This window comes from Helianthus annuus, chromosome 4, assembly GCF_002127325.2.
Source record: "Helianthus annuus cultivar XRQ/B chromosome 4, HanXRQr2.0-SUNRISE, whole genome shotgun sequence".
In the NCBI taxonomy this organism is placed as follows: Eukaryota; Viridiplantae; Streptophyta; class Magnoliopsida; order Asterales; family Asteraceae; genus Helianthus; species Helianthus annuus.
Window position 1 is genome coordinate 194,654,784 of NC_035436.2, and position 20,515 is coordinate 194,675,298.

General features: G+C 37.3%; 1 protein-coding gene across 1 annotated transcript; it reads left to right on the forward strand.

Moving 5' to 3' along the window:
- The first annotated feature begins 304 nt into the window (after window positions 1-304).
- Window positions 305-20,169, forward strand: LOC110937718 (BEACH domain-containing protein C2). Its single transcript, XM_022180169.2, has 32 exons — window positions 305-554; window positions 1,184-3,203; window positions 4,042-4,826; window positions 4,948-5,598; window positions 6,044-6,178; window positions 6,269-6,373; window positions 6,446-6,559; window positions 7,511-7,587; window positions 7,689-7,770; window positions 7,893-8,204; window positions 9,248-9,876; window positions 10,871-10,955; window positions 11,063-11,257; window positions 11,973-12,500; window positions 12,653-12,796; window positions 12,876-13,352; window positions 13,628-13,773; window positions 13,923-13,992; window positions 14,080-14,163; window positions 14,703-14,759; window positions 14,832-14,900; window positions 14,988-15,074; window positions 15,163-15,279; window positions 15,689-15,838; window positions 15,921-16,005; window positions 16,113-16,233; window positions 16,305-16,401; window positions 16,489-16,602; window positions 16,704-17,076; window positions 17,895-18,640; window positions 19,392-19,514; window positions 19,684-20,169. The coding sequence occupies exons 2-32, from the start codon at window positions 1,205-1,207 to the stop codon at window positions 19,756-19,758; spliced, it is 8,832 nt and encodes a 2,943-aa protein (XP_022035861.1). The 5' UTR covers window positions 305-554; window positions 1,184-1,204; the 3' UTR covers window positions 19,759-20,169.
- The last annotated feature ends 346 nt before the right edge of the window (window positions 20,170-20,515 follow it).

Below are 20,515 nucleotides of genomic sequence, written 5' to 3' on the forward strand. Positions count from 1 at the left end.
TACGTGTTTATTTTTATGTACGTGTCAGTATAAATTTAAGTTGGTTCATGTTTCAACATAAGTTTCTTTCGCAAACAAGTCAGACCAAATATAATACGTTTCGTGCTTAATTTTTTGCACGTTTTTAGTTGATTTACATTTGGATGTAAATTTTGTTCGAAAACTAGTCAGGTTAAACATAATACGTTTTTATTAAACGGTATAAATTCAAGTTATTTACTACTTATAAACAAACTTTAAAAACAGAAAAAAGATAACGCGTAATAATTTGTTAAAAAAGTAATAATAATTATACCGTGACCCTAATTAACACCCGAGCACAAACACAGGCGGGTTGACAACGATCTAAACTCAGTCGTATCAACATCGCCGGATTCAGGTTATCTTCGTCATCTTCGTCAATTTGATCTCGTTAACTTTCCACACAACCGAAAAACCCTAAAATATTCACGATTTACATAAATCATCAGCATCTACACAACATTATAGATCTATATGCTTAACATTCATTTCGATCTGACTGCAAATCATTCTATTAACACTACGAATATCAGGTAACGTTTTCGATTCTACTTTTTATATATGTTCATATCACTTAATACAAATTGTTGAAGAAAACTTATGTATGTGATGATGTAAATGATATTTGTTAATGTTTTTTGATTTCGTTATTATGTTAGAGTGTTAGATCATCTGGTTAGGGTTATGAGATTAGAAGTAAGTTTGATTTTCAATAATGTGTGTGAATTAGTGTAGGTATTGTTTTGTTTTCGAATATGTGTAGCTAGGTTTTGTACTGCAGTTAGATCTGTGGAGCTTTTGTATATGAAATGTGTGTGAATGTGTGATCATCTGGTTAGGGTTATGAGATTAGAAGTAAGTTTGATTTTCAATAATGTGTGTGAATTAGTGTTGGTTATATCTTTGGATCTTGTTTTGGAATATGTGTAACTAGTTTCTGTAATGTAGTTAGATCTGTGGAGCTTTTGTATCTGGTTAGGGTTATGAGATTAGAATTAAGTTTGATATACAATAAATGTGTGTGAATTAGTGTTGGTTATACCTTTGGATCTTGTTTAGGAATATGTGTAACTAGTTTCTGTACTGTAGTTAGATCTGTGGAGCTTTTGTATATGAAATGTGTGTGATCTCTGTATATGAGTCTGATTTAGTTTTATTTCAGGTGACTGATTGCAGTAATATAATGGAAGAAGAAGAAGAAAAACAAGAACATGTGGAAGTTACAGGGGGTGATTCTAATGTTGAAGTAGGCAGAGGTAGTGGTGTAGGTTTAAGAGTGGAAACATCTGATTTAGGAAGTGTTACTACGGTTGACTCGAACACTGCGGATGATGCGGGGAAAGTTGATTCCAAAAGTGGATATGTGGATGATAGCATGTTTGAGCAGGTATCGTTAGATATAGAAGAGATTGTTGGGGATTTGGATGATGTAAAGAACTCATCTGATGGAAACGAGGAGAAATTAGCGTTTTCGGTTAAAGGGAGTCCCGTGGAGTCTGATTCTTTACCGGTGGTTGTTCAAGAACAGCATGATGGTAACGTCTCAAGCCGTGGATCAGGGGGGCAATCATCTACTCTTTCTGAGCAATCATCTGCGAGAACTAGTTATGATTCCCCGCTGTATGCATACGGGAATGAAGGACACTCCCCGCTTGGTTCACCCCTAAAGCCTAAGCCAAAACCCATGCCAAATGTTTCACCAGAGCTTTTGCATTTGGTGGATTCTGTCATCACCGGGAAGCCTGAAAGCATGGAAAAACTGAAGAATATTGTGAGTGGTGTAGAAAGCTTTGGTAATGGAGAAGAGGCAGAGAGCATCGCATTACTGGTGGTTGATTCACTTCTTGCTACCATGGGTGGCGTTGAATCTTTTGAAGAAGACGAGGATAACAATCCGCCTAGCGTGATGTTGAACGCAAGGGCTGCTGTAGTATCAGGTGAGCTTATTCCATGGCTTCCTTGGTTGGGAGATGGTGTTGGTTTCATGTCCCCTAGGACACGTATGGTTCGTGGATTACTTGCTATATTGAGAGCTTGTACAAGAAACAGAGCCATGTGCTGTTCAGTAGGGTTGTTAGGGGTTCTTTTGCAGTCAGCCGAGAAGATTTTTCTGAACGATGCTGATTCAAGTCAGCAATTGAAATGGGATGGAACTCCTTTGTGTTACTGCATCGAATACTTAGCTGGACATTCGCTTAGTGTAACAGATTTGAATAAGTGGTTTTTCACGATTACAAGAACGATTAATACTTCATGGGCACCTCATTTAGTGCTTTCTTTAGAGAAGGCTATGGGCAGCAAAGAATCAAGGGGTCCAATGTCTTCATTTGAATTTGACGGTGAAAGCTCTGGTTTACTTGGTCCAGGAGAGAGCCGGTGGCCGTTTCATAACGGTTATGCATTTGCAACCTGGATTTACATTGAATCATTTGCAGACACTTTAAACACTGCTACTGCCGCTGCAGCTATTGCTGCTGCTGCAGCAGCAAAATCAGGAAAATCGTCAGCTGTGTCTGCGGCCGCTGCTGCTAGTGCACTCGCGGGTGAAGGCATGGCACATATGCCTAGACTTTTTAGTTTTTTATCTGCTGATAATCAGGGTATGGAGGCGTATTTCCATGCTCAATTTTTGGTGGTTGAAAGTGGTAGTGGGAAGGGTAGGAAGGCTTCTTTGCATTTTACTCATGCATTTAAGCCACAATGTTGGTATTTTGTTGGTCTTGAGCATACTTCGAAGCAAGGGTTACTTGGTAAAGCAGAGAGTGAGCTGAGATTATACATTGATGGAACCTTATATGAAAGTCGTCCTTTTGAATTCCCTCGAATCTCCAAGCCACTTGCTTTTTGTTGCATTGGGACAAATCCACCACCAACAATGGCGGGTTTGCAGCGGCGGCGCCGCCAGTGCCCTTTGTTTGCTGAGATGGGACCCGTATATATCTTTAAAGAACCAATTGGGCCTGAGAGGATGGCTAAGCTGGCTTCTAGAGGAGGAGATGCACTTCCTTCATTTGGTAACGCCGCAGGGTCACCTTGGTTAGCGACATTTGCTCATGTGCAAAATTTTTCAGAAGAAAGTGCGCGTTTAGATGCAGAAATTGCAGGATCTCTTCACCTTCTCTATCATCCTAGTCTACTAAGTGGTCGCTTATGTCCGGATGCTTCTCCTTCTGGTGCTGCAGGTTTAAAGATTTATTACATTCTCAAGTATAACTAATTATTGTTTTTGCTCTGAAGTATATTGCTCTATGTTTTATTAAAGACTAACTTTTTTTTTTGTCTTTTCAAATACAAATATATTAGTTATGTCTCTTTTCACCATTTTAGGCTCTAAAGAACACCTGTTACTGTTCAGCTCCTAAATTTGTTATAAACTTCTAGTTCTGACATGTAAGATTCAAATAGTTAATTCTTATGCCCTAAACTAAATGTAATATTTGACTATGCACATGGTTTGATGGGAGTATTTGATTATCTATAATCTATATAATATACTCTTGAATGATGACAAGATTGCATGGTACCTACATAGGCATCCATGCATGCCTAGATCTTTTTTATGTAGCGTAAGTAGTTTTTCATTGTAGTTCGTCTGTTTATGGCGAAAAACCTTTTTGTTATGGTAGTTGATGCCCCATTGTTATATACCTAGGGGAAAGAGGTAAATTTTAATATTCTTGCATTTATTTTGGGAGACACCATAAAATGATTGATTCCGTTTGTTTTGGTATTAAGGGAGTATCTTGTACTTCATAACTGTAAGTATTGTTTTGGCATATGCAATAAATTAATGAATGCATCAAACTCCTATAAATAGTTCCAAACGAAAATCTTGTTAGCTAAAAGTTAGGTCACTGGTACACCAATCTATTTACCTATGTAGAGTACTAGGTTTGAATATCCAGTATCCATAAGTGGACATAAATACGGTAGTAATAATGACTTACTTCCTTGGATTTTTATATAAGAAATATATGTACAATCAAGATTTGGATCCTTAAACAACACTTTACATTTCAGGAACACTTAGACGGCCTGCCGAGGTTCTTGGGCAAGTACATGTAGCTACAAGGATGAGGCCCGCAGAGGCTTTGTGGGCTTTGGCATACGGCGGCCCAATGTCTTTACTTCCATTTGTGGTAAGCAAGGTTGATAATGATAGCTTGGAACCACAAAAAGGCGATCTTACTTTGTCACTAGCCACAACAGCCCTTGCTGCCCCAGTATTTAGGATTATATCACTTGCAATCCAACATCCTGGTAACAATAACGAGCTATGTCGTACTCGTGGGCCCGAGATTTTATCAACAATTTTAACCTACCTGCTACAAACTTTATCTTCACTTGATGTTGCCGAGCATGGAGTGGCTCATGAGGAAATTGTTGCAGCCATTGTTTCTTTATGCCAATCTCAGAAGAATAATTATGCACTTAAAGTGCAACTGTTCAGTACACTGCTGCTGGATTTGAAAATTTGGAGCTTCTGCAGCTACGGCTTACAAAAGAAACTTTTATCGTCTTTGGCAGATATGGTGTTTACAGAGTCATCTGTAATGCGTGATGCAAAAGCTATTCAGACTCTTCTTGATGGCTGCAGGAGATGTTATTGGACCATTCGTGAAAAAGATTCAATGAATACATTTTCTTTTAATGGGCCCACTCGTCCAGTGGGAGAAGTGAATGCTTTAGTTGATGAACTTTTAGTGGTTATTGAACTTCTTGTGGTGGCAGCTCCTCCCTCAATGGCAGTGGATGATATTCGTTGTTTACTTGGTTTCTTGGTTGATTCTCCACAACCAAATCAGGTATCACGTTGTTGACTTGATTTTTATTCAAACATATATATTTTTTATTTCTTTTTTTTTTTTACCATTTTTCTGCTATTAGTATATCTACAATACATTATGATATCTGGTATACTTTCAGGTCGCAAGGGCATTGCGCCTGCTATATCGGTTGGTGGTACAACCAAATACTTTTAGAGCTCAAACATTTTCAGAGGCATTTATATCATGTGGTGGCATAGAAACACTTCTTGTTCTATTGCAGCGGGAAGCAAAGGCGGGAGATTATGATATTCCAGATCCTTCATCTGAAAATGATGAAGCTGTAACATCCGCAGGATCTAAACCCAACGATGGTGATCATCTGGAAAATAATAACAGTGAAGATGTTGCATCATTGGATAAAAATGAATTGTCATCGAATGAATCTCAGAGTCGTACTGGTGCCAATACCATTGTAAGCAGGACATCTGTTTCCGAGGGTCAGTTGAAAAAGATTTTGGGTGGTATGAGTTTTTCTATCAGCGCTGAGAATGCTAGGAACAGTGTATATAACGTTGACCAAAGTGATGGTATTGTTGTTGCAATTATTGGTTTATTCGGTGCTTTAGTCAACTCTGGTCAACTCAAGTCTGGATCTCATGCTTCTCAAGATCATGGTCCGCTTGAGGGAGGGGATAGTATGTTTGAAGATAAAGTTTCACTTTTGAGGTATGCTTTGCAAAAGGCTTTTCAGGCAGCACCAAACAGGCTTATGACTGGCAACACCTACATGGCTTTATTGGCTGCCTCGGTACACATTTTCTTAAGTTTTTATATAAAATAAAGTTTTTTTTTTTTTTGATGAAGTGTTTACTTTGTTAGAGGGTGTTTGGATGTGTCTCTTACTAACCTAGAAAGAAGGTAGACAAATTGTTCCTCTTTCTAAACTAAATGCCAAAAAGGTAATAACATATTGTGAAGTTGATAGAGTACTATAGTTATAAATAAACAGTAAGAGAACGATCTGCAATTCTTTTATAGAGGTTTGTAGCATTGTTCCATGTATGCTTTTTCATAACCTTTGAAGAGAAAAGAAGGGATATTGAGATTAGAAGGAACTTACAGGAAATTATCATCCTTAGCATTAATTCTCTCATCGTTGGTGTCATCTATGTCACCATTGAATACCCATATCAATTTTTCTTTCTAGATTCATTTTGGAAGGTTAATAAAATGAAACGTTTTTCTTGTATTAGTTAAATGCTTCTACAACAGACGAGGGGATGAATTTTTATGACTCAAAATATCGGTTTGAGCACTCACAGCTTCTGTTAGTTCTTTTGAGTTCACTTCCATATGCTCCAAAGAGCTTTCAGTGTCGAGCACTACAGGTACTGGTGTTTCATTATATTTCCTTGTCCTATTAACATTTGTGGATTTTAAATTTTACTTTGTATAGTTACTTCTCCTTTTGATTTCAGGATCTTCTGATTTTGGCTTGCAGTCATGCTGAAAATAGAAGCAGGCTAACTAAGATGGAGGAATGGCCTGAATGGATATTGGAAATCCTTATTTCTAACTATGAGGTGTTCTTATTTTATTTATTCTCGCAAATCCTATTTTCTTTAAAACTTATAAATGCATGATTGTTCACACAGACGTGTGGGAAGAACGCGTCAATGTCTTCAAGCTTCAGAGATGTTGAAGACCTAATACACAATTTTCTCATTATTATGCTCGAGCATTCGATGCGTCAGAAGGATGGATGGAAGGTTGGACCATTTACCTTTATTTATGTTTGTTCTGTAGCTCTTTAAGTTTCTGGATTTGGTCAAACAGGAGTCGATAAGTGTTCAGAGAATTTGGGATAAAGGCATATTACCTAGTTTCAAATTTGTAAAGTTTCCGTAATAAGGCAACCAGTGAACACTTCAACGTTCACTTCAATCAAATGATACGCTTTAACAATCGTTCATTATCTGTAATGCTGAAAATTTCGGTTAACTCTTATATGTTTAGTCAAAGAATTTATCAAATTATGTGTCAAGTTGAACTTTGCATTTTTCAAAGGGGGTATTATATACTAAATTTTAATCATTTAGGACTCGTATATACAGTTTTAAGGTATGTAATCAGATGCCCATGTTATGTATGCTGCATTCACTGATGTCGTAGTTCATTATTAAAATCCGAATTCTCAAATTACACATACGAAATGCAGATTGTACCCGCTACATTTTATATATGTCTGATGTGAAGTTAATTACTTTGTTTTGCAAAACAAATATAATATTCTCATCCTTAATATTCCTCTTTATACAAGTTAGTTGATTAATCTTCCATATCAGTAGTGCTATAAGCTACAAGAATGTTCTTTTATTGGATTAGAAGACTTAACTTCGTTGATTTTCTCATTTCCTATTCAAGTGTAGCCACATATATTTTCAGTATGGATTGGATTCTTTTGCGTTTGTTATGTTTATCAATTGCCAACTTTACTTTTTTTCATTTCTCTATTTTTCGTCACTGCATTTTTGTTAACTATGTATTTCCACATGCAATTGAGTGAATTTATTTTGTTCAATCTCTGTGCTAGTTGTTTACATCATAAGATTGTCATTTTGCTTGCTTGTATTGTCAAAAGTTGATTGAAGCAACTGCAGTCTGAACTTTCAAGCATTATATGCTCATTTATACTGTTTGGTCATATTTCTCTTTGACAGGATATTGAAGCTACAATTCATTGTGCAGAATGGCTTTCAATGGTGGGTGGATCTAGCACCGGCGAGCAGCGCAAAAGGTATATCATCACTAGATATGCATACATGATTAAGCAATCACACACACACACACACACTATATATATATTACAGAAAAAAACTGTAATCTTTAATTTGACAGACGTGAAGAATCATTACCCATTTTTAAGAGAAGGCTTTTATGTGGGTTACTGGATTTTGCTGCTAGGGAGCTACAGGTTCAGGTAAAAAAAGCAACGACTCGATCTTAGATTTCTTGTCCTAATATTTTTTTTCACACCTCACTATGTACTAGAACATTCGATACATGTTCAAGCTTTTTTCTTTTCATCCTTTTATGGTGTAGACTCAAGTTATTGCTGCAGCAGCTGCTGGTGTTGCCGCCTATGGGTTATCACCTGAAAGTTCCAAGGCAGAAGCAGAGAATGCTGCACAACTTTCCGTGGCTTTGGTGGAGAATGCAATCGTGGTGTTAATGCTTGTTGAAGATCATTTGCGCCTGCAAAGCAAACTTTTTAGTTTTTCCCTTGTTCAAGCTGGTTCTGATTCTTCAGTTTCATCAGTGGTTCGCGTTGGTAACAGCAAAAATCTCCCCAAAATCCCAGAACCACTAGAGGCACAGTCTTCATCTACTGACTCAAGAAGTCTTCCTCTTGATGTATGTTTGCTGTTACTTCCATGATCGTTATGTAATAGAGGTGGTCAAGAAATGGGCCTATTGGGGTCTAAGTTAACATGTATTGGTTAAATGGCTAAACTTTAAAAATTTGACTACATTTGAAATGGTTAAACTGGCTGAAAGTTGCCCAAATTGTATACAAAGTCTTACATCCTAAATTGCCTTACTAAAAAGTGGATTATCGTTTTAAGGGTCTATGTCATTCTACACTCGTCAGCTCAGTTTTGACACTTAACTTTTTACATGGGGTAACTTTCTTTTTATTCAAACATATATACTTTTAGGGACAAAAAGTGATAAAAGTCGACAAGTATGTATGATGTTTAAATAAGACTGGTAAATACCCTATATTTTTTCCAACTTTATCACTTAGGTCCCTAAGATATATGTATTTGAATAAGGAGTAAAGTACACGGATGATCCCAATGGTTTACCAAAATTTTGGATTTGGTCTTTAGCTTTCCAAAAGTACACGGATGGTCCTTGTGGTTTGCACTTTGTAACGCATTTAGCCCCCAACCAACGAATCTAAAGTTTTTAGTATGTCCAAATTAGGGACTAAATGCGTTACAAAGTGCAAACCTCATGGACCATCCATGTACTTTTGGAAAGAGTTGGGGACTAAATGCGTTACAAAGTGCAAACCACAGGGACCATCTGTGTACTTTTGGAAAGCTAGGGACCAAATCCAAAATTTTGGTAAACCACAGGGACCATCCTTCTACTTTCCTCTGAAATAAGACAATAAGACAGGGATTTTAGTTGTACAAAATAAAGTAAGGGTACTATGGCTTTGAATTGGATAAACCCTTATTTTAATAGCAGTGTTTGTAATCATATTTTGGTCATGTGTTAAATAAAATAAAAATGGAAAAAAGTGTTGGCAGGTCAACCACTACCAAAATAACCCAATTTGCCCGCACCTTGTGCCTCCTCTACTAAGTTCTCTACAAGCTAATGTGTCATTATGTATTAAAATATGATACTGTTTAGTTCTAAAGCTGTGTAAATATTCTCACAAGGTGCTTGCTTCAATGGCTGACACGAAGGGGCAAATTTCAGCAGCAGCGATGGAACGGCTTACAGCTGCTGCAGCAGCTGAACCCTATGACTCTGTTTCTTGTGCTTTTGTATCATATGGAAGCTGTGCTGTAGATTTAGCTGAAGGTTGGAAATACAGAAGTCTATTATGGTATGGTGTTGGTCTTCCTTCAAAAACATCCGACTTTGGTGGTGGCGGTAGTGGCTGGGCTGCCTGGAATTCTTCTTTGGAGAAGGATTCGAATGGTAACTGGATCGAACTCCCGTTAATAAATAAGTGTGTTGCCATGCTACAAGCGTTATTATTGGATGAGTCGGGACTTGGTGGTGGTCTTGGTATTGGTGGTGGTTCTGGTACAGGGATGGGTGGTATGGCGGCTCTTTATCAGTTGTTAGACAGTGATCAACCGTTTTTATGCATGCTTCGAATGATTCTTGTTTCTATGAGGGAAGAAGATGATGGTGGAAATAATATGCTTATGAGGAATGTTAGTGGTGTTGATGATGTGTCGTTTAAAGTATCTTATGGACAAGATGGAAGTGTTCCATCATCTTTAGAAAACAGTCCTCGCATTTCAATGAGGCAGCCTCGTTCTGCATTGTTATGGAGGTATGTCTATATTATCATAATGTATTAACGTGGGATCAGTTTTCCAGATCTCATATGAAGCACGATGGATTATTTGCTATTGTAAATGCGATGTCTATTAAATAATGTTAGTACATTGGGATTGGCCATTGCCCACTGGCTTCAGTGAGGCAGGGCCCTCGGTATATGAGGATGGAGGTGCATGGGGCATCGGATTTATTGAAGCGGGACACAAGTTGATTTTTTGCCACTTTTAATTAATCACATATATTTTTTGAAACAGAATTCTTCTAGTTCTAATGGGATCTAACCTATGTGCTAAACAGAAATAGGAAAATGAGAGATTAAATAATTAAAGATTAGGGATTTAGGGTCTTCAGTATTCAATGTAGGGGTGTAAACGAGTCGGGCCGAGCCCGACTAGGCTCAAGCTCGGCTCGTGATGTTTTTATGAAGCTCGAGCTCGGCTCGAGCTATTTTAAGAACCTCAAACGAGCTAAAAGCTCGGTTCAAGCTCGCTTTAGTATCGCTTAAACGAGCCAAAGCTCGGCTCGATTTTATGGCCTAAGTTGAAACCCACTTGGGTTTTCTAGAATTGGGTTTAAATGGGTTATAAATTATCATCATTATCATTATCATTATATTATATATAAAAAAACGAAAAAAAATTGTTTGGGCTCGTTTAGTATTCAGGCTCGAGCTTGTTAAGACTCGGCTCGTTCGAGCTTTTAACCGAGCCGATCACGAGTAGCTCTCGAGCCTTTGGGCTTGTTTACTCCCCTAATTCAATGTTAAATCAGCATCAGTGGTGAACTGATGTGGTATAGATGTAACATATTTTAACTGATGTTCAAATTAATGCTAAACAGTTGATTATTTGAACATCATTGGTTCCTAGCATTTATGCTACCAGTATATGTACGGTCATGTTAATGTTAGAAATTTATCTTGATTTCATATGTGTTTGTTTTTTTGCAAGTCATTTGTGAACTAATTTTTCAGTGACTATGAACAGTGTGCTTTCGCCTCTCTTGAACATGCCAATTTCTGAGTCCAAGAGACAGAGAGTGTTGGTTGCATCCGCCGTTCTATATTCTGAGGTTTATACAAACAAACATGACACATACAAATTCTTACAACTTTTTCATTGGACCAAAGGTGCATTAGCTTCTCCTTTCTTGTAACATAATGAAAATACATTTTGCAGGTGTGGCATGCGGTTAGCTACGACAGAACCCCTCTTAGAAAACAGTATCTAGAAGCTATTGTGCCACCGTTCGTTTCTGTTTTAAGAAGATGGCGGCCGTATTTAGCTGGAATTCATGAGCTTGTTGCTACAGATGCTCTGAATCCTCTTGCTGTAGATGACCCTGCCCTGGCTGGTGATGCACTGCCTATAGAGGTTCAACTACTAAATTGGCTATTTATAAGATAATTATTCTAGGGTTTTTCTATAGTTGATCTTTTGCTTCGTTACACACATTCCATTTCAGGAAAATGTAGCTTGTTTTTTTTATTTTTTCTATACGGATAACAAAGGGTGAGTTACAGTAAATAGTAATGCACTTTCACTCCATTCAAACTGTAAACAAAACCTTGACAGTCTCAAAAACTGTTACAAAAACAATTCAGCTTATTCATAATGCTACAAGATTTTTTATTAGAATCACCCAATATAAATCTTGAGAAGTATAATGGTTTTTATTACTATTTTTATCAGTGGTGGGCCGAAGGTCACCCAAAGTCTATTTTTAATGCATACAGTCTTTGAAACTGTTCTATTAATAAATGTAAATCAGTTTTCCAATAATAGTGCCTTCGTAATCATATGTAATGCATTGGTTATTTATAAAAAAAAACATAAAAACTGGACATGTAATGTTTGCGGGTCAACTCAACCAACCCTGTCTTTACCAAGACCTGTTTTGGTCCATTACCGAACCCTCCGCCCATCTTGACACCTCTAATTTTTTATAGTTATGTGACCAAATTAGAAATGTGGTGAAAGTATGTTGCTACTTATTGCAATTTCCGCAATAGAAAATATCCATTTAGTTTCTTTGTGTACATGTCACCATATTGCCAATATTTCTGACACATCAAACTGATACAATCAGGGTGCTCTTGCTATGATCTCACCTGGATGGGCTGCTGCTTTTGCATCTCCACCTGCTGCTTTGGCGTTGGCAATGATTGCTGCAGGTGCTGGTGGTGGTGAAGCCGCTGCCCCCGCTCTAAAACGTGATTCTTCTTCAATCGATAGAAAACCAAAGCTTCATTCTTTTGCTAGCTTTCACGAACCAATAGATGCGGCAAACAGATCATCATCTGTAAAAGACAAAGCTTCTGCAAAAGCAGCTGCACTGGCTGCTGCTCGTGATCTTGAACGTACTGCAAAAGTTGGTTCTGGAAGAGGTCTTAGTGCAGTGGCAATGGCTACAGCTGCACAGAGGCGGAATAGAAGTGATATGAGCCGTGTAAAAAGATGGAATGTTTCTGAAGCAATGGGGACCGCCTGGACAGAATGTTTGCCGTCAACCGACAATAAACCGGTTTATAAGAAAGATCTTAATGCTACATCCTATAAATTCATTGCTGTTCTTGTTGGAAGTTTGGCTTTAGCCCGAAACATGCAGCGATCAGAGGTACCTTTGGTCTTGTTTCTCGTTATTGTGTTTCGTTTTAGATTCGGAGTGTTTGGCATTATGTTAGTGTTTGATAAAATGATTCTTCTTCTGATAATGTGATTATCATGTACACAAGTTTGAATGGCATCAAATTTCAATCCTATTTTCAGGTTGATAGACGTGCACAAGTTGATTCCATTGCTCGACATCGTGCATGCACTGGCATACGTGCCTGGCGCAAACTCATCCGTTACTTGATTGAGACAAAATGTTTATTTGGACCAATCAGAGAAAATCTTTACAATCCTAAACGAGTATGTTACATCCTTAAACATGTTTAAAATTGCTTTATGTTGTAACATTGCATATCTAAAACAACTTTTCCATGCATAGATTTTTTGGAAACTTGATCATATGGAAAGTTCTACAAGGATGAGGAGATGTTTAAGAAGGAACTTTGAGGGCTCAGATCATTTTGGTGCTGCTGCAAATTATGAAGATCCCGTGGACGCCAAGCATGGTAACGAGAATGTGGCTAGCCCTTCTAAGGCTTCTAATTTGCCTAAGGAAGCTATTTCAATGGAATTAGTAAACGAGGATGACGAGCAAGATGATATGGTTAACATTGAGAGGAAGAAGGATGATATGGAGCAGATAGATGACGATACTCAAACGAGGTTATCTGGGACTGCAGAACAGCCGGTGCGAGTGTCGGAATCTACCAAATCTCATGCTGGGAATGATGAAGATTTTGTAAGTGCATCCGCGGTGGGCCCCGGTTATATTCCCAGTGAAGATGATGAAAGAGTTATTCTTGAGCTCTCTGCATCAATGGTCCGACCATTAAAAGTTTGGCAAGGAACATTTCAGGTAAGCTTTGTTTTGGCTATTAAACAATCATTTCATGGCTTCCTTTTTGTGATAAAAAGGAAGATGTGTGTATGGGTCCCACTTGTTTTACACGGAGACCTCAATATGAAGTATATATGATGAGAGAGGGGTATAAATAAATAGAGTCATAGAACCCTACATCGTTAGTTGCTAAGCCTTTGCAGATGATATCTTATACTTGGCATATGTTATGTATTTGTTATTTTTCAAATTATCTGGACTGTTCTTAGCAAAGATGTGATGCTTGTTCCCAGATTACGACAAGAAAAATCAATTTTCTTCTTAGTAAATCAGAAGGCAATACGCCAGAGGATGGATTGGATCATAGAACCGAAAGCAAAGTTGAAGATAAGGACCGGAGTTGGTTAATATCTTCTCTTCATCAAGTATATAGCAGGAGGTCAGATGAATCATGAACAGCTTATTTATTTCATCTTTTATAATGATTGTGTTTATAACAAAGTGTTGCCGTGTTGGTCTGTGTGTCATTATTTTATGAAGAAAGCTTGTTAAGCCTTGAAACTTATCTGTTGGTTACTGATGTGACAGATATCTCCTAAGAAGAAGTGCTCTGGAATTGTTTATGGTTGACCGATCAAACTTCTTTTTTGACTTTGGGGTATGTACCATCTTCATATCATCTCCATATGTTACTAGGTCAACAATGTTATATCCAGCTTATAAAATGTTCGTTTTCTTGTTGCAGACTACTGAGGGAAGGAGGAGTGTATACAAAGCCATTGTTCAAGCACGCCCTTCTCATTTGAACAATATTTACTTGGCAACTCAGGTTTTTTCCTTTCCGATACTGGACATAGTCGTTAATTTGTGAACCAACCCAAGAAAGGTTACGCTAATTTCATGGAAATTGTGATTTTGATCATAGATTAGTCATTAGTTTCATTTCTTAGAACTGATGTAATATGCATGAAGTATATAACACATAAGATGAGCATTCTACTAATGTTTAAACCAAAATATACTTGTAATGGTGATACGGTTATTTTCTGGTCCTATTAACCTTCCGTTACTACTCTAATATTAGCAAAACTATCTCTCCTTTCAAGTGCCTGATAGTGAGTTATTGATTAAAGTGTTCTACACAAAGATGGTAGGAAATTTTGAATGGAGTTTTTAGAAATTTAATGTGGTTCAATCGCTAATGGGATGTTTTGGCAACTACTGCTTGAATGGTGTTGTTAGGAGATTTTTTTTAATAAAATAACGAATCTTTGTGTATGCTGACAAACTGAGTTTGGTACCAGTGAATAGTCATGGGACCTACTGTATATGAGGACTTATATCAGTGTGCTTTAATCTTTGTCATAGAGACCAGAACAACTGCTCAAAAGGACTCAACTTATGGAACGCTGGGCTCGCTGGGAGGTACATAGAAGAGTTAAATATGTTCTCGTTTTATAATTATATGCACTCATCGTTTTACCTGACATTTCACAGATCAGCAACTTCGAATATCTAATGCAGCTTAACACACTGGCTGGGCGGAGTTATAATGACATTACCCAGGTGAAGATAATATATAATAATTATAAACATTTTTTTTTCTAATTGAAATGTGTTGAGTAGGTTAATAACTATATATATCGTGTGCAGTACCCTGTTTTCCCATGGATTCTTGCAGATTACAAGTCAAAGGATTTGGATCTTGCAAATCCTTCGTCTTACCGAGATCTATCAAAGGTCATGACATTCTTCTTCTTCTTCTCTTTTTTTTTCTAAAGATTTACATATAGCAGACTGAAAAACTAACATGTTGTATATTTTGCAGCCTGTTGGAGCACTAAATAGTGAACGGTTGAAAAAGTTTCAGGAGAGATACTACAGCTTTAGTGATACTGTGATACCCAAATTCCATTATGGCTCGCATTATTCGAGTGCCGGGACGGTACGTTTTCCAATAGTTTGTTTGTGGATTTCCAGTTCTAGGAATCGTCTTTTTGCAGGATGGTTTTTTACGTAATGAATAAGATGCAATGTTTATATTTTATCACCATGAACAATTTTGCGTTATTCATTTGCTAGAGGTTCTTCACTTTGGGTATGTTCATCACTATAATAAATTAGAATTTAGGTGTGCACATAAGTTAGTGAGAAACGCGTCATACGAGCATGCATTTTGCATATTGTTGAAAGTATAAATGCACACATGGTATACAGATGACATGGATATTTGGCCTTATATGGAATGATTGATTAGTGTCTACAACGTGCTTTTAACAAGGGGAAAATGGTCATTAAATCTTTTTGCATCTACAACGTGCTGGTGTGTAATCAAATTTGCTTGTCTATGACAGGTATTATATTATCTCATGCGAGTGGAGCCGTTTACTACTCTTTCCATTCAGTTACAAGGTGGCAAGTTTGACCATGCAGACAGAATGTTTTTAGATATTTCTGCCACTTGGAATGGTGTTCTGGAGGACATGAGTGATGTGAAGGAACTGGTACTGGTTTCAGTTTTTTTTGGTCAAATTCTAGAACAAAGAACTTGGATATGCTTGAGCCTATATTTTCTTTTTGTTTTAGGTTCCTGAGCTGTTTTACCTTCCTGAGATATTATTAAATGAGAATTCGATTGATTTTGGTACCACACAACTTGGAGACAAGCTAGGTATGGCCTGTTGACTTTTATTACTTTGATTGTAAGTAGAAGCTTTATCGTGTTTGTGTGTCTGTTTGAATGCTCTAGTTTCTTACTTGTTGATTTTAAAATTTCAGATTGTGTTAAGCTTCCACCTTGGGCTGAAAACCCCGTTGATTTTGTGCATAAGCATCGGATGGCTCTCGAGAGTGAGCATGTCTCCGCACATTTGCATGAATGGATCGATCTCATATTTGGGTGAGCTCTAATTCATTGGGTTTTATTAATGCCTGAATCTTGTTTTTATTATGGATTTTTCTTATGATAAGGTATAAGCAACGAGGAAAAGAAGCTATATCAGCAAACAATGTATTTTTTTACATTACTTATGAAGGGACGGTAGATATAGACAAAATCATGGACCCGGTATGTTTTTTCATTTATCAATTAATAATTAAAATTTTTCATATACAGGTTTTGTATCTCTTGATTCGTTAATAAATATGTCTATAGGTCCAACAACGTGCTATGCAAGATCAAATTGCTTACTTTGGACAAACCCCGTCACAACTTTTAACTACTCCTCACATAAAGAGGATGCCGCTTTCAGATGTTCTTCATATGCAGGTATATTTGTTCATGTCACTAGTGTTATTTCTTCATATATATATGTGTGTGTGTGTGTGTGTGTGTCATAATATTAAGGTCCTAATGTATTCTCATCTCAGACCATCTTTCGGAATCCCAAAGAAGTGAAACAATACAGTGTTTCATCTCCAGAACGGTGCAATCTACCAGCTTCTGCGATTAGGGCATCTTCAGATTCACTTGTGGTTGTTGATATGGAAGCACCAGCAGCACATATAGCACAACACAAATGGCAACCAAACACACCCGATGGCCAAGGAACACCCTTCCTATTTCAACATGCAAAGGCTACTGCAAGCACCAGTGGTGGATCCTTCATGCGTATGTTTAAAGGAGCTTCCGGTTCATCTGGCTCAGAGGATTGGCGTTATCCCCAGGCTCTTGCTTATCCCGCACCGGGCATTCGGAGCTCTTCCATAGTCGCCATCACTTATGAAAATGAAATTATTACAGGTATTTTATTAACTCAGATCTTGTTGTATATTGTTTTGTTTTTCAAGGAGATTGATGTACCCCACCGTTAAGAGCAAGCAACGGGCCAAACGACTTAAGGGTTTTCAAAAGTCTAGTTTAGTGCAGTATGGCTTTTTAAATCTTGGATTAATTTCATATATACCCTTACAAACTTGAAAATTTTCATATATACCCAACAACAACTAAATTATCATATATGGCCTTACAAAATAGTTAAAATATCAAGTGTACCCAATTTATTAAAAACAATCTAATAAATAATCATTTTACCCTTATTTTTTTAACTTCAAGCTTCATATATGCTCATCTTTTAACTTCATATTTTTATATAACACATTTTAAGCTTAAATTTATTTTTACCCATTTTTATTTTTATTCTTTTTCCCATAAACAATAGTATTCTCCTTATATAATATTTAAGCTAAATAAATTAAGCTAGAAATGAGTAAATATAATATTTGAAGTTAAAGGTCATATATGAGATTTCAAAGTTTTAGAAAAGTAAGGGTAAAATTGTCATTTATTAATTGTTTTTAATGAATTGGGTATATATGATATTTCAACTACTTTGTAAGAGTATATATGATATTCATAATTTTGCATGGGTGTAATTATATGAAATTGGCCCTTTTTAAAAGTCTATTTTAATGCAATACAGCCTTTTAAATCTTTATCAAAGACCTCGATCCTATTGGTGAGATTTACCGAGTATGATGATGATGATCAAAGACCTTAGATCATTATTTAACTAATGTTTTTTTTGGTAATCATTATTTTGAATTTTGGATTTAACCTAGGTGGACACGTGGACAATAGTGTACGGTTAATATCATCAGATGGTGCAAAAACTTTGGAGATAGCCCGAGGTCATTCCGCACCCGTCACATGTATGTCACTATCACCCGATAGCAATTATCTCGTTACTGGTTCCCGCGACACAATGGTTCTCGTGTGGAGAATACACCAATCAGGTGCACCACAAAGCAGCATCTCAGAACCACCCCCCTCTAACTCAGAAAAACCAACTTCAGCAAACAGTAATACGATAAATAAAAATAGCTTACCGGATAAAAACCGTAAACGGCGTATCGAGGGTCCGGTACAGGTCATCCGAGGCCATTTTGGGGAAGTGGTTTGTTGTTGTGTTGATTCAGATCTTGGAATTGTTGCATCGTGCTCTGATTCTTCAGATGTTTTGCTTCATTCGGTGAGTAGGGGCAGGTTGCTCAGAAGGCTTGAGGGTGTGAAGGCACACATGGTTTGTCTTTCGCCAGCTGGCGTTGTGATTACTTGGAATAAAACGTTGTATACTCTGTCCACTCATACGATTAATGGGGTGATGATTTCTCGAGCGTATATTCCGTTCTCGTGTAGTGTTAGTTGCATGGAGGTTTCTTCTGATGGACAAAGTCTTTTGATTGGGTTAAATCCATCTTCAGAAAATAACGATTTAAGCAGAACCAAGTCAAATGAAGATGTTGGAATTGAAAGATTAGATATATCATCTCCTTCGATTTGCTTCCTTGATCTACACTCTCTTAAGGTAAGATTGTAAGAGTTGTAATTTCATGAGCTTAAAAAAACCAAATTTCAACTTCAAAGATGATACTAAAGGTGGAAATTTCAACCCGTTTGCTTAGGAATGGGTCGATCCGGGTTGTATTTATCTCTAAGAGTTAATGGATAAAATAAGAGTAAAGTACATTGATGGTCCCTATGGTTAACCAAAATTTTGGATTTGGTCACTAGCTTTTCAAAAGTACACGGATGGTCCCTGTGGTTTGCACTTTGTAACGCATTTAGTCCCCGGCTAACAAATCTAAAGATTTCAGTAGGTCCAAGTTAGGGACTAAATGCGTTACAAAGTGCAAACCACAGGGACAATCCATGTACTTTCGGAAAAAAATGGGGACTAAATGCGTTACAAAGCTCAAACCACAGGACCATCCGTGTACTTTTGAAAAGCTAGGGATCAAATCCAAAACATTGATTAACCACAGGGACCATCTGTGTACTTTACTCGATAAAAAAAATATAGCTATAAAAGGAAGAGGCGGAGGTCATCCATAGTGTATTTTATATGCAAATATCCTCTTTACTAAAGTTCAAAAAGTTGTATTATCATTGAAATAATATAATTTGTATCACTTTACTGAAGCATCTACTTTTTCTGTTTTCAAACGTGCCTTTTTTCATAGCAAACAAACCATCATCCCTGCAGAAATGGCAGAAGAAACGCTTAGTTGTTTTTGTATCAATGTGATTTGCTGACAAGCGTATGTACACTCTGACAGGTATTTCACACATTGGAACTGAAGAAGGGGCAAGATATAACAACACTAGCTGTGAGCAAAGACAACACAAATCTCTTGGTTTCAACAGCTGACAAACAGTTGATTATATTCACCGATCCTGCTGTAAGTTGACAAAACTATCTTTCTTCATCTTCCAAGTAGTTGTTCTCTAGCCCTAAATTCTTTATCTTCATGTAGTTATTCATTGCTGATTTTGATAGCTCTAACTATGTGGATGTTTCATTTGATCTATGTAGTGTTGACTTTCTCTGACTTATGTCATTTCTTGTAGTTGAGCTTGAAGGTTGTAGATCAAATGCTCAAGCTCGGATGGGAAGGTGACGGGCTTAGCCCTTTCATGAAGTGATGAACCTCAGCTCCACGTTTGTGTCGTTCCACTATTGTGGGCCCTACCTTTTTGACCATCAGTTGACTAGTCAACCAGAGAGACTATTTTTTGAGGATCCCTTTTTCAAACGGTACCTGAAGTTGACACAGATTCGGTAGCTGGTGTTATTGCGATACAACAACATAATGTTTCCTGGGTAGGGAACAGGTTGGTGGTATATAAAAACTATACATGAGTTGGAAAGAGTATTAGATGTGCTATAGACAATGTTATGTGGACTTTGGCTGTGTTGTAAATTGTTGCCACCATGATAGTGGCTGTTGCATTTGAGGTTGTGCATTTTTGTCTTCAAAGCGTGTGTAGTGCCGAGTATTGTATTTTGATGTAAACGCAGATAATGTTGTGGAAGGTAACTAATTTCTCATTCAAGTCCCTGATTCCTGCAAAAAAAAAAAAAAACCCCTGACATTTGATACAAAATAACTTAATTGTGGGTAGCAGGGTATTGGTGGGACAACCCTTAATGTTCTGATATACTATTTTAAAGCTTTAATGACCATCATGTAGGTACAGCGTAGTTGGTATTACTTTCCATATATAAGGGCCATCACATAGTAACCACCCCCCCCCCCCCTTTTCCCGTTTCACGTGTGTATGAACATTTGAACCATGGCGAAGGCAGTTTCTTCTATATGGCCGTTTTAACTCATGGCAAATCCTTGTATACGGGCGTTTACACCTTGGTGATTTATTGTATACATGCATATAGCCCTAA